Source organism: Coffea arabica, chromosome 8e, assembly GCF_036785885.1.
Source record: "Coffea arabica cultivar ET-39 chromosome 8e, Coffea Arabica ET-39 HiFi, whole genome shotgun sequence".
NCBI classification, from domain to species: domain Eukaryota; kingdom Viridiplantae; phylum Streptophyta; class Magnoliopsida; order Gentianales; family Rubiaceae; genus Coffea; species Coffea arabica.
Window position 1 is genome coordinate 1,093,366 of NC_092324.1, and position 14,425 is coordinate 1,107,790.

Sequence of the window (14,425 nt, forward strand, 5' to 3'; positions counted from 1 at the left end):
TAACCACTACAAAGGCACTTAAGGTTTTTGTGAGGTGGGAGGTCTAAGAATTTTATCATGCCTCCTATCAATTGCTATTAATATGTGACTTTTTCAAATTCAATTGGTATACCTATCTAATTCAGAAGTAGTTTAGACCCCTCCAATTCCCAATTATCCAATTGGGTTTGTTCTCTTTTCCATAGTGTAGAAGTAGAAGTAGGTGTAGGTAGAAGTAGTTTAGACCCCTCCAATTCCCAATTATCCAATTGGGTTTGTTCTCTTTTCCATAGTGTAGAAGTAGAAGCAGGTGTAGGTATACGTGTAGATTATTGACATTTGATAAAAAAAAAATAATTCTCATAGTGTAGAAGTAGAAGTAGGCATAGGCGTAAATTGTTGACATTTGACAAAAAAAAAAAAAAAAAAAAACCTATGAAAGTTCTAAACTTGAACCAAAGATGTTTGTTTATTTTCTTTTGTAGTCAAGTCGATCCAAATGCTAGTACTTAAAAGAATTTTTTTTTAATATGGTTAAGACATAAAGCTAAGTTACTTTGAGACAACGCTCTTTAAGAGTTTATTAGTGATTAGTTTGTTACCTCATTGGACTCAAGTAATTAGGATGCGTTTAATAAAATTGAAAGTTGAAATATGAATATAAAGATTGAATACATTAAATTATTAAATTGTTAAGTAATAAATCTGATACATTTGAGCGTATATCATATTAAGTGATAAGTAAATAATTGATCACTTTTTTTTTCAAGTTTTGCCCAGAAAATTCAGTACCATTTAATTAATTCAGACGTTCTATTTAGTTATTAAAAGGCATCTGAACATGTTAAGATCTGAATACTGACTTAATTATGAAATAGAGCCTTAGACAAGTTTTACATTAGTTAAGCTTGATTTCAACCAAGTATCTACTAGTGTTAGGCTCATGTATGATATATTGTCGGGTAACTTTGATCTCGAATTTGAAACTTTGTCTAATCCACCAAGAAATCAAACCTAAACAAAGCATTCGCGATGATTTTTTTTACACCCTATGTTTGCACTAAACTTGATTTGCACATTACATGATCTTGAGCAATTTGGAAACCCCAAGTTTTACATATTAAGGCGAGGACATTGAATTCAAACAGATCTGGATTCAAGTTTTATCAATCATGAGTTGCATCCGCATTGTATCGCACTTTCATAAGGTATGTTCATATCATATAATACTTCCTATCACGGTAACTATTGATTAATTCCTGTGGTTTTCACTCAAAAAAAAAAAATGCGTTATGTATACAAAGACTAGAATATAGCTTATATAATTATAGTAAGAGTTAATCTTATATATACTGATAGTGTATATATTATCACGACTCAACATATGACATATAAGTAAAATTTGGATTTCACCAAACTGTATATATTGAAAGTTAATTATAACAACCTTTATCTTTTCCAGACTTTTTCCTCACTTGAACTCCACTTGCTACACTGATTCTTTTACACTTCTTCACCAAAAAGATCAATGTACTTGTTCCTTACCCAAAAATCAAATCGAAACGAAACAAAACAAACACAGGCTGTAAAGAGAGAGAGAACAATGCCAATAGGGCTGTGCATGCGTGAGTGACAAGAGATTCAAAGCGGATGGTGAAGGAAGAAGATGGTGGTGGGTTGGGGATCCCGAGGAAAATCTGCTCATGAGTGAGGGAGAGGTCACTGTTTTTGAGGATGAACGAATTGGATCTTTCTTTTTCTCTTCTTTTCTTTTCTTTCCTTTCTTTCAAAATTATCTTGGTACGAAAACAGCGAGTCTTTTGTCGACAAAAGCCGCCAACGAACGATCGCATATTGTCTTTTCCCCTCCGTTTCTGACAGCGAATTCTCTGTGTTGTTGTCCGGAGCCAAAGCACTAAGAAGCTCCACGTGCACTGCCAAGTTCTGATCCTTGCTTTGGTTTTTAAGACAGCAGTCATGCATACTGGCTTCCGACCAGATTCAACCCTGATATCAATCCACGAGACATTATGCAAATTTATATGCTACATAGAAAATCAAGCCAAGTTACAGTAAATTAGGCATCTTCTCACTCTCAAAACCAGCTAACCTCCCACAATCTTCTCCTCCTCTTAAGCACAATGTCTGCGTCATTGTCAACATAACATCTCGATTCAGTGGCTAAAAGACTTCGGGAATGAGAACTTCAGAAAGCTACTTATCTATTAAAGATGTTCGAATGAGGAAGAATCTAATTAAAAAACGGGAGATTCTTTATCAAGTCCAAGGCAAAACAACATGAAGGTTACTCGGGACAATCGAACCTAGTGATAGGATGATGTATATGGCACTTCTCAGCCAATTTGTAACTTAAATTCCTCCAAAATTTGAAGGGTCGAGGTCACCAAAAATTTTTTGTGATCACAGGTAAATAGATTTAAAAAAGAAAATGCTGCTAGCCGCCTAACAAATAGATGGGACAAGGGAGGGGGACTTGCCACAGCAAGTAAACCAATGAGCTTCCTCTGGTGGCTGCAAATACTCAGTAGTGTTTCATATTATTCCACACAACGGTAGTACTTCTGATGATTAATGCAATTAATTATACATCAGTAGCAACTTATAATGTTCTTCAACAGATTCATTTAGAATTCAACCTGTGAACATCTACCAACTGGTAAAGGTCACCTCTCCTTTGCTTCTCCAGTGGAAGATTAGTCCTACATGCAACAAATTGGATTTAAGAGAACAAAATCATTAACTAGAAACAGATGCAGATGACATTAAAATTTGAAATGTTAAAAGCATAAGCACGTGAACAGAAATCATAATGCGTAAAAGGGAAGACACTGTGTGATGTGCGTGTGGATGGTTTTCTTTCTCCTTTTTTCGTTTGCTGGGATGGGGCAAGGGGCCTGAGAATCAACACCATTCACCTTCTGAGTTCAATTTGTGAATAGTCAATCTCTGCTACAAGTATAGCTTCTTCATGTTCTGTAGTTGCTAGCACTTCTCCAAACTGCAACATAGACAAATTCATGGTTTGCTATTACTAAATCTTTCAAATTTTTCTATATACATAGACATATCAAAGTTATATTCGTGGTTGGAGTGAGGGAACCCAGTTCAAAATTTACAGATTAGAAGAGAATGTTTCCCTGTTGAGAAGCCACTCAACATTCCAAAAGGATGAGATAAAAGAACGATGCCTTGACTTACTGGTCCAACGAGAGTGGAATGGCCCCAAGCCTGATATCCAGCTCCAGGATCTCGAGCTGGTGAACAAGTTGCTACATACAACTGTCATAATATTTAGAGAAAAATAAGAATTTAAAGATGAAATTGGTTTCATTATGTAGAACATTCAAACAAATTTCAGAGCCAACAGTCATCTATTACCAGTAAGATCGGCTGAACGAAAATAACATCCAACCATATCAATCTGTGCTTAATTCAATATCGTCTTTCTCACTCTAGCTCATTCTGATGGGCATTTCAACTTTTTAAATCCATTAGTTCTTTTGGCCCAACTTAAGAGTAAGTGATGTTCATCTTCCCCTTTTCCTGGGTCAGACTATCATCATTCACATTTCATCTAATTTGAATATTAATGATTTTATAGGGTTTTCACACATATCCCTAGTAAATTATACAGAGTAAAATAGGCCCGTGCTCCTGCCACTGCAGTTTCTATTTTCTTCATAACATTCAACATACTTCTTCCCAGTTTTAAACAAATTTTCATGTAGCCTGATTTGGAATTGTTAGTGAACTTGTATGGCATCTGGAGTGTGACACTAGTTATATCATCCCCACTAATGAATTTTAACCAATCTAAGGAATGAATTACGAGTATCTGAATTTGACCAGCTCATCAAATTCACTTTCAAAAATTAATGATTCTAATTTGGAGAATGTTTTTGAGGCCTTGATCTACAATTTGAGCAAATGAGTCCTGATAGCAAAAGAGAAGTAGGGAAAATAAGCAGATAGAAATATCAAAGAAACAAAATGAGTACATATACTTGTTACCTTGGTTGAGGAAAGGAATATGTCATTTTAACCTTCTTCCATTTCCAAGTTAAATGTCAACAGATCACCAAGAACAATAAAACTGAACTGGAGATTGTGGAGGGTGGTCATGTATAAATTAGAAATTTAAAGGGATTGCTTGAATACTACCAGAGAATGGTTCCTTCTTGAAAACATTCTTTTTTTTTTTTGGAGTAAGTGTGAGGTCTTGAACCCAAGACCCCCTAATGAATGTCCTAACAATACTAATTTAGTAGAACTAAATATTTGCCAATAAAGGAGAATGTATGAGGCAAGGAAGCATAAGAAAATATAGGGCACAGCATGCGATGACATTTGGTGCAGACTTGTGACTGAGAACAAATAATCATGATGACAGGAATTTTGATGAGAGCAGAAAATAAGGAACACAGAGACATAAGCAAAAGGTAGTACAATATGTAGAGAACCAGTTGGAGGGAAGCATATATATATATGTATGAGAAAGATCCATGGCATCAGTATACCTGATTATCTGTGGCCCTGCAAAGAAAAGTGGAAGACACTATTTAGTATTGTTGAAGAACAGGTGAACTTCACAATAAAAAGAACTAAAAACCAGTGTAATTACTACTTAAAGAACATTGAAGAACACACAAGAAACTTATCCTTTGTCCTACTGGGCCCTGTTTTTCTTTTTTTGTTTGCTCTCTTTTCTCTGGGAGGAGGATGGGGGAGAAAAAGTTCCATTATTGGATTTTTGTTCACCTAAAAGAGTCAGCAGCCTGGATTTAGCAATCATGGCAAGATCTAAATTCAACTTAAGTTCATGGATTGTATCTAAGGGCAAACTATGTACAACACTAAAGCAGTATGCTTGGTCAAATAGAACAACTAAATTGCAAGGGACAAAAAGTTGAGCACATTCTATAGCAAAAATAGTAAGCAAAGGTGCAACAAGGTGACTCGGGAGGTTAAAACTACTCTAATTTAAGTGGAAAGGTTGCATTACCTAACAAGAATATCTGTTTGTGAGGTGTTTTCACTTTGCATCTATGTGAAAATAATTTTGTTACAAATGAGTCATGAAGGCTCAGTTCTCTCTTACAAACGCAACATTATCTGAATAGTTTACTATCTGGGCCATGAAGATGCCAAGAAAAGAACTAAATAATCCAAGCTAGCCTAACGTATTGTTGTCCAACTGGACTCAATTCAGGGTAATAAAAATCAATTGTCAAAAACAAAACTGTTACCATAGAGGAATTTATAGCCAACTATCAAAATGTATAATCACCTTGCTCTTTGGAGTAACTCCCAATGCAATGGCCCAGTAGTTGTATTGAATGCACCAGGATAGCAAATCAAGTGTGCTCCTGATGATTGCCAAAGGATTATATAATAGTTAACAAAAAAAAGTGGGCATGAGGAAGAAGTCCATAAGCAACCACTAAGTATCATATCATGCCTTATATTAGAAGTGCTAATTTCTGAATCTATAGCCCTTGTCAATCTAATTTAATGCCTTTTACCAAACAGTTGCATTGAAAACGATATAGTTGAGAAGCCCACAAGAAAACTCAAGATTACAAGATAGTAGCCCAAGATATATCCAGTAGTCACTAACTAGACAATATATGTCATTTACAGACTAAGAATAACACAAAGGAACTAATAGCTCGAAGCCTAGCAATGCTGCAGACAGCCTGAACAGATATCAAGCACCAAGCCTAGTAATAAGAAAGCAATACAGAACTGAAGAATTATAAACTTCCGTCTAAAGCAATAATCTTGCTGTAAAAGTATTCATGCTGACACACGACTAAACTGAAATACTTCACCACTTGAAATCGAGGTTTATATCCTAATCTGGGAATTTTTAGATCCATTAGGGTCTTGCAACCTATTCTCTCCTCTGTTCACCAAAACTTACATCATGGATATCATTTTGCTACCTATTAAGATGCAGATGAAAAAGAATCAGAAAAGACATATAGACAGCACAAACCTCTTGCTGCATATAATATTGCCAATTCTTGAAATCGAATGTCATAGCAGATACCAATGCCAATCCGTCCAACCTCTGCAGGAAGTGATTAGATTAACAGATATGCAGCAGATATTATAAACATTATCAAAGAGTTCAACAGAGAATACATAAAGTATAAAAACACAGATATATATATATAATATATATATAGTCCAATATCAGATGATATTTTCCGTCTTTGAGGTTACCCAAAGTTTTCTGTATTTCTTTGACTTAAATTGCCTAAAAGAAAATGAATTTTGTTGGTTTGGGACCTCAACTTGAACAAAAGAAAAGGTAACAGTACGATAGTGTAATTAGGATGCTATAACTAAAGTTCTATTCACTTTTGTCCTAGTTTTCAATTTAGTGCTTCATTTTTTTCCACTATCACACTTTCCATAGATATTGATTGCTTTTGCAAGCGAAACTTGCCAAATTTATTCATAAAATAAGTAGGCAACCAGTGCCTCCATAGCGGCTTTTCAGTAATTGATGATAAGGAGTAAACTCATAAAGGATAAGGTAAAGGAAGCAGGACTGTTGTTAGAAGTTTAGACTACAACGGCACATCTATTCTGCATACCAGTATCTACAACTGTAGGAGACTCCCCAGCAGTAAGAGTCTTTGATTCCTTGAAGGAAATTTTACCAGGAATGTCGATATCAAAAAGGTGTATCTGAGACAAGTATGATGCACATTAGAAACTTACTTCAATATGTTAAACAATTTTAACATGATTTACTGTAATTAGCTATTTCTTTTGTGATTCATAACCATAATATGATTGACTGTTAATAGAAGTTCTAGATGCTCAAACAGAAGTTCTTCAAATTATTTGAGTTAATTCTGAAGTAGAACAAGTAGACATGAAGGACAACTTGGAGAAGGATCTAATTTGGCCAGACAATAAACATGTGCATGTGTATGAGTGAGTGTGTGTATGTGCCTTTGTGTCTGTCAGTCTGTATATACATAGATATGCTGCCTAGACAAATCTAACAAAAAGAAAAGGTCTAGATGACAATAGTCTAGAATGAGCATGTGTCATTTATTAAAGCACTTTGTCATGTCAAAGAACATCGCCATCACCAAACTGCAGATTATCCTGAATTTTTCAAACTCCTTATCAACAAAATGTACACAGGATTTACGACCCCTTAATGACAATTCTTGAACTCAATAACAACAGATACTTTTGAATAAGAACACCAGGAGACTGATCAGACTGAAATTACTTTCCTTGGACTCACATATTAGATAGCCTTAAGCAAATACAAGAAATGGAGACAAGATAAATACCTTCCTGTGTTTAGCTATCAGATTTCCATCTGTATCAAAGACACAACAAGTATTATACAATTTATCCCCGTCTCTTTCAGCAATTGATCCTCCTATTATAGTGACCTTCAGAAGACGAGCAGCTTCAGACAACATGGCCGTAGAAGGAGATTTATCAAAACCAGCACCGATGTCCTCAGCATAAACCGGAAAGCTATCATTTGAATATGGACCATTCCATATTTCCTGAAAAAGAGGGAAACATAACTTTCATCTCATACCACTTGCAAAATTCAACAATCAAACTGAATTTCTTAGGAGGAATACTGCATCAATTCTTTATGCAATAAGACAAGACATAGAAAAGTTAGTTCAGTGTTGGGAAAAATGTTTTAACACCAGAGTTAATGTGGTCCTTCTCTTCTCAACTTAATAAATAAAGCCTATGTTTATAACATAAGCCAAGATGCAGTACAAACATTTAGCAAGTAGAGATAAATCCACTAGATCAAAATGACTGGAATATATTTCATCTTGCTATAAGAAGAGAAACTGTTGGTCTCAATATGTTGGCCATGTTTCTGTTCCAAAATTATTTACATGCACTGATCCTCAAACCAAGAAAATACCTTGAAACTAGAGTAAAATTCCAAAAATTTTTATTGTTCAACGAACACGCTGGAATTTCTCAAATTTCTAGCATGGAGATCCAGAAGTTTCTGTTCCAAAATTATTTACATGCACTGATCCTCAAACCAAGAAAATACCTTTAAACTATAGTAAAATTCCAAAATTTTTATTGTTCAAGGAACACGCTGGAATTTCTCAAATTTCTAGCATGGAGATCCAAAAGTTGTTTTCATACACGAATTTTTTTCCGAGTTACGACAAATCCTTGGTATCTTCAATGTCTAGATAACTTGAAGAATTCAAACAATATCATGCAACAAATAGAGAGAGAGAGAGAGAGAGATAAAATCTAAACCCCATAAAAAATTCAATGCTTCCAAATGTAAACAAGGTTTATCAAGTTCCCCTCCAACTATAGCCAAAACAATCGAAATTCATCTTTTCCAAGCCCAATTTATTGCAAATTTCACAAGTATAATTAAATATTGAAATTGGAATGCTAACAAGTTCTTTCTAGCTATCGTTAGCAAAGACTAATCAATAACAAATTCAAACACTTGAAAAAGAAAAAAGAAAAAAAAAAGGTGAAAAGCTAATAGCAAGCATATAACTCAATTTTCACACTTCAGAATAAGTTGGGCATGAAAGAGGAAAATGGTGAAAGGGCATGAGTTTACGGGTAAAACGACGAGTTTAGCGCCTTTCTCAGCAGCCTCCTCAATGGCAGTCCGAGCATGAAGGATGTTCCTCTCCTTGTCCGGCGTCACAGCCAATTGACAGAGACCAATTTTAAACTACATTAAACAATAAAACCAATAATTTTCAATCAGAGATACATTCACCAATACATAAATTAAAACACAACAGATAATAATAGCAAATGTGAGAGAAAGCTTTTCATAATTAAAGTTGCCTTGGTTATGGGAGGGGTGGGTAACTGCAGAGCCGGGGGAACCCTAGCTTGTTCGGAGAAAGCCGCCATGGATGACGATGATTCTGATGCTGCTGCTGCTGCTGCTGTTGCTGAGAGTGTAGTAGGCGTTGACTTGAGGCAGGTGCTGCTGCTTTTAATTGTACGTTTTGGATTTAGGTGGTGAGATGGAGGACGGTGGAGAAAGGGAGTAGTAAGGCGTAGAACAGAGCGCGGAACAGACGGCCGGAGAATCAAAGACGGCGCAGCCGAATAATAACAATAAGACAAGGAGAAGAGGTAGAATGGAGACTGTTTGGGAAGAAAGAAGCAGCCACTCAAATTCATTGTTCATTTCCTTCTTTCCTTCCCCATCTCAGTATTGAGTATTCCAGCTGCCTCAGCCTGGCCTTGCTAATGCCACTTCAGACTTCAAAGTCTAATCAACTGGTCAAAGGGCAACGTCAAACTACACGATGTCGTTTGTGTTGTTTTTACAGATATCAAAAAATAAATAAATAGAGAAGAGTGCGGTATATCTTTTTAAGGAGCAAAATACGAATTTAGTCCCTAAACAATTTTCTAAAACCAAAATAGTCTCTAAACTTTAGACTGAGTCAATTTATTAGTACCTCACCTATATTTACGAGGGCAATTCAATCCTTATTTGGCCGATCCACCTGATTTATCAAATTTTTTGCACCAATAATTAAGGGCAAATGAGGAAATCTAGCATAACCCTTTCTAAAACCATGGAACAAATCGATATTTGTTGAGAAACTGACAATGGAATTGAATTTTATGGAAAGGAAAAAAAAAGAACTTCTTCCAACTTAGCACATTTTTTTTCTTTTTCTTTTTTGCATAATCTTATCATGTTATTTTCCCCTATATTTCCATCTAATGGATTGATTTGGATCCTTGTGAACTTTTTTTTAGGCATCAGCTCTAATTTTTTCACCTTAAGAAGCTTTTATTTGTCTTTTTGCTCTCTCTATATGGTTGAATTTCGTTGTCCGTTTTCTCACAAATATATGTTTTTCTATTGTTTTAATAAGGGCAATGACTGAATTTTCTATTTTGCCCCTAATTGTTGGTGCAAAAATTTAGTAAATTGGGTGGATGAGCCATGTAAACATAGGTGTGGGACTATTTTGACTTAAGCAAAATAGTTGAAGGACTAAATTGGCTCATAATAAAGTTTAAAGACTATTTTGGTTATGTAAAAATAGTTAAGGAACTAAATTAGGTCATAATCAAGTTTAGGGACTATGTTGGCTTTAGTAAAATAGTTTAGGGACTAAATTGGTGATTTGCTCTATTTTTAAGAGTTCAACTATACTTGTGTTTGTATTTAGTGCAAAATTCAAGTTTTTCTCTTTTATATAATGGGATAATTTCAGACGCCTCTCTTGAGATTTTTAATAATTTTACTGAACTTTCTCAAGATTTTAAAAAGTACGCATACATTCCTCATTCACTTAAAATGGAAATACTAGACATAAAATTTTAATAAGACTCTCTTAAAAAAACCTACTATTTCTTTTTGGTATGTGAGTTATAATCTTTGGGAATTGGTGCAAGAAGTGTCCATCTAACTATAATTTGCTTTATTGTTAACTGTTTCTATTAAATTGTTTAACTTTCTTTTCTTCAGAAACTAGGTTTGATTTTGAGTAGCAAACATCTATATTTTGGTGGTTCATTTATCATGGTACAAAATTTTGTAAAAAATTAGTAAGTTATTTAACAATATTTTTATTGATATTAAGGAATTACTATTGTGTACTTCATCCCATGAGTACCAGAGTAAAAGAATGACAACGATTTTTTCTTATAGTAGCATCATTTGTGAAGCCATTTTATGTTATATGTTTTTGTTCTAGGCACAATCTAGAAAAATTCACTAGAGAAATTTGTAATTGAAGTAAATTTCAAGGATGCTTCTAAACTATATTCATTGGCAATTCATCCTCAGATAAATTTACACACAATGGCTGCATTAAGTGTTGAAATTTGTATGAAATTATTATGGTCAAAGATAATTTTAAATTATGAATTATTATGCGGTTATGTCAATAATTTCTTATATCTTTGTGTTATTTTCTATTCTTATTTTCTTTTCGTCCTTGCACTAACTTCTTGTTTTACTTAGTGATTTTTGCAAATTGAGTAGATTACAATTCTTTAATACATAAGTTAGTTTCTTTTACATTACCTTCCGTTTATTTCTCATATTTCTCGCATTTTTTTTCACCTTCTTCTTAAATAGACATTACAAATTCACTAATCACCTCTTCAATACTTTTTTTCATAACACAAGCATCCATTCCTGCGTATGAAACGGGCCTTTACAAATCAAACCAAACATCGTCTTCCTCAACGGCACTCAACTACTTGTGCCCCAACTCCCGCTTCTTTCCATCTTTAAAACCAGAAAAAAGTTGCAGACACGATTTTTCTGTGCTTTATTGTTATCAACTAAATGTGTACTATATCTACTAATAAAATCATCATACATGGTAAACCACCAATACTTATATATCTTGGTATCTATTCCCAATTCTCGATTTTCCATTATTATTAAATGGTTTCCTAGCGCCCATTTTTGTTTCCAATTGTTGATAGGTACTATTTATTAGCAAATTAAATTTGTCAAATGACAAATTGAGTGCTAATTTCATTATCAAACTAGATGGAGATGAAAATAGTGACAGTGATAAAAAATAAAAATTAAGTATAAGAAGTGGATCGGAACCAAGTATAGGTTATCATGAAAAAAAATGTTTTTGATAGATATTTATAATTGCATTGTGTTTCTATTTTTGATTTACAATTATTGATATTATTCCTATAAAGAGAATTTGATTGATTTTAGACTCTGTGCCAATGGAGCTATTGGATATTGATATTAGATTATTTTGTGCAATCCAATAATCATGGAATTAAATTTTAGGATATTGATGAATATTATAGTATATTAAGTAAAATTTGATATTGTTATGAGATTGTAGGTAAGTTTTTGGGTATATGAGGTAGCGTTTATAGTTGATACAATGGTCTGCATAAGAAATTTTAGGTAAAAGATGAACATTAGAACAAAGATAAGCATTTATTTAATGGTGATTTGGATGTTAATTAGTAGGTAATAGTTGTAGGAAATAAAGATAAATGAAATAGAAACTGTGAACCATTTTTTTCCTTTACATTTTTGTTGTGAATTATAACTCAAGGGCATTATAGAAATTTTGGAAAAAAAGTATAACCTTTTGGGTCTAGAATGTTACTTAAATAGTGAAAATAGGGGAGGTAAGTGTATTTTTAGAATTTGAGGAGAGCTTTCTGCAATTGTTAAAAACCTCATGGAGGTATGTGAAATTAACCCATTTAAAAATCAAACCAAACGTCGTCATCCTCTCAACGGTACTCAACCGCCTGTACTGCAACTCCCGCTTCTCTTCATCTTTAAAACCAGAACAAATTTCAGACACAAGATTTTTCTGCGCTTTGTTTTCCTTCTTGTTGCGGCGCTTGGTCTCCACCAAGCGTCGCCAACAAATAATCATCATGGCGAAAAAAGAAATGGAAAATAAGCACTGTTCCATTGTTCCCTACCATGACCCGACCGATGATCCATCCAGTGCAGACCAAATCCTAATGTTTAACAATGAAACTCCTTGTCTGGGATTAGCCGAATTTCCTGAAATTGCAGAGCCCAGTTCTCGCCATCCTATGTTATTCCCTCAATCTCAACCTCTAGGAGTTGGTATCGATAACATTTTGGATCCTAATGATCCCCTCTCTGATCCATTCATATGGGAGGTGATTAACAGTGAGTCCACTGGAGGCAATGCAGCAGCAGGGAACTGTGAGGCGGGTTCTTCCGGAATTCATGGAGAAAGGATTATTGGCCAAGGAAATAACTCGAGCGATTTTAGTGGTGCCATGCCTCCCCAGGCTAGTTCTGGTTTTGGGAATCCAATGCAACTGTCAGTTTGGCCTGTTCCTCCCTCTCCGTATAACTGTTCTTGCTGTCATATACTTAGGGAAATTATTCACATTAATGGTGAGCTTCTGCCAAATCCTGCCACTGTTCCTTCTTTTTTCGTTGGGCCAGTTGTAGTTTTATCGGAGTTTTAATGGAGGATAGTTCGATTTACGTTTATCACATTGGTTTTTTTTTTTTTTTTTTGATAGGTACACAAGTATCAAATTTTGAGATTCATGGACGACTGGGAGTTATCAGTCATGGAGTTCTTGATACATATGAAATGGACTGGTCTACTCGAAACCATCAGTATCGGATGTTCGAGTAAGTGATATGAAACTTATCCAGCAATTTTTCACTTTTCTGCCTTGCTTATAGTGTAGTCCTTTTCATATTCAACTAACTAACTTATTTGCTCTTTATTTCTGATCCTTCAGCTTTTGCAAGGAAAGCATAGACAGTGTGAAAAATTTCTTAGTTCAGTATTGCCAAGAACGCAAGCGGGAAGGCTACACAATGATACAAGATCCACTATCAGTTTTCTATGAGGCCTTGTGTGTTGGATTTAATGAGAAACAGAACCATGATGACCCTTTTCTCCAACCATCTTCAGTGTTCTCAGGTTATTTAACTCCTCTTTTTGCTTGATAGACTTTAAGAAACCTGCCAGGATGATTAAGAGTTACCCCATGAATTGGTCCAATATACTGTCTATAGAGCTGCATGAGACTGTGTTGTGTCCACTGATGAACTTTTTCTAATAGGCGGTTCTCAAACGGATATTGGTCAGATGAACCAACAAGACATTGCAAGTCTACAAAAGCCAGAGAACTATGGATCAAGACTTGCTAGGAATGACAGGCAAGAAATTCTTACCCAAGACAAGGGAGAAGAGGGCGGTAGACAACCTTCTAAGAGCTCACTTGCCGCACAGGTTAGTTGTACTCGTCTTGGACATCTGCAGCACATTTCTGACTACAGTGTTATGGGAATTAATTGTAGAATATGGCTTTATCCCTCAATCTTTCTTCTGATTAATTTGTCATTTGTGCTGCTGAGTAGAGCAGAGGGAGAGGACAGGCAAGATGAAATTGAAAGATTTCTCAGATTTTTTCCATCTTCCCATAACTGTTGCAGCTAGAAAATTGAAAGTCTGCCCTACTGTGATCAAGAAGAAATGCAGGCAGGGTGGATTGTCAAGGTGGCCATACAGAAAGGTCTCTGTCCACGATCTTGTGTGTGCCTACTTACATGCACTCATTTGCGTGTGTGTGTGTATGTGTTTGTTATGCTGCTCCATTCTTGGGGTTATTTTCGCTTTCCTATCTTCCTCTTCATATCTACCTCATTTTGTCTCCTTTCTCTTCTTCTTGTCACACATAAATTACATAATTCATCTGTCTGTTTGTGTGTGTGTGTCATTGTTTCAGATAAAAGGCATCAAGAGAAAAATATCAATGAAACAACAGAGTTTAACCGCTGCTACTGCTGAAGAAAGAGCTCAAGTTTTGGCAGAAATACAGGTGCTTGAGCAAAAGCTGGAAAACATTTTTGCAGAACTCAGTACGTGAAGGTGAAAGTCACCAATGTAATAAA

At 35.0% G+C, this 14,425-nt stretch overlaps 1 protein-coding gene across 4 annotated transcripts; it reads right to left on the reverse strand.

Annotated features, from left to right (window-relative positions):
- Positions 1-1,364: 1,364 nt before the first annotated feature.
- On the reverse strand, positions 1,365-9,262 carry LOC113704075 (omega-amidase, chloroplastic). 4 transcript variants are annotated; one of them, XM_072061660.1, is made up of 12 exons: positions 8,845-9,260; positions 8,609-8,725; positions 7,323-7,547; positions 6,606-6,699; positions 5,999-6,073; positions 5,288-5,366; positions 4,518-4,533; positions 3,199-3,279; positions 2,916-2,998; positions 2,637-2,699; positions 2,090-2,124; positions 1,935-1,986 (listed from the first exon to the last, which is right to left on the reverse strand). In XM_072061660.1, the coding sequence occupies exons 1-11, from the start codon at positions 9,187-9,189 to the stop codon at positions 2,112-2,114; spliced, it is 1,191 nt and encodes a 396-aa protein (XP_071917761.1). In that variant the 5' UTR covers positions 9,190-9,260; the 3' UTR covers positions 1,935-1,986; positions 2,090-2,111. The 4 variants fall into 4 exon arrangements, with proteins under 4 accessions (XP_027081516.1, XP_071917761.1, XP_071917760.1 ...); XM_072061659.1 differs by having other exon boundaries at positions 2,073-2,124; XM_027225715.2 differs by lacking the exon at positions 2,090-2,124 and having other exon boundaries at positions 1,365-1,986; positions 8,845-9,262.
- Between the last annotated feature and the right edge of the window lie 5,163 nt (positions 9,263-14,425).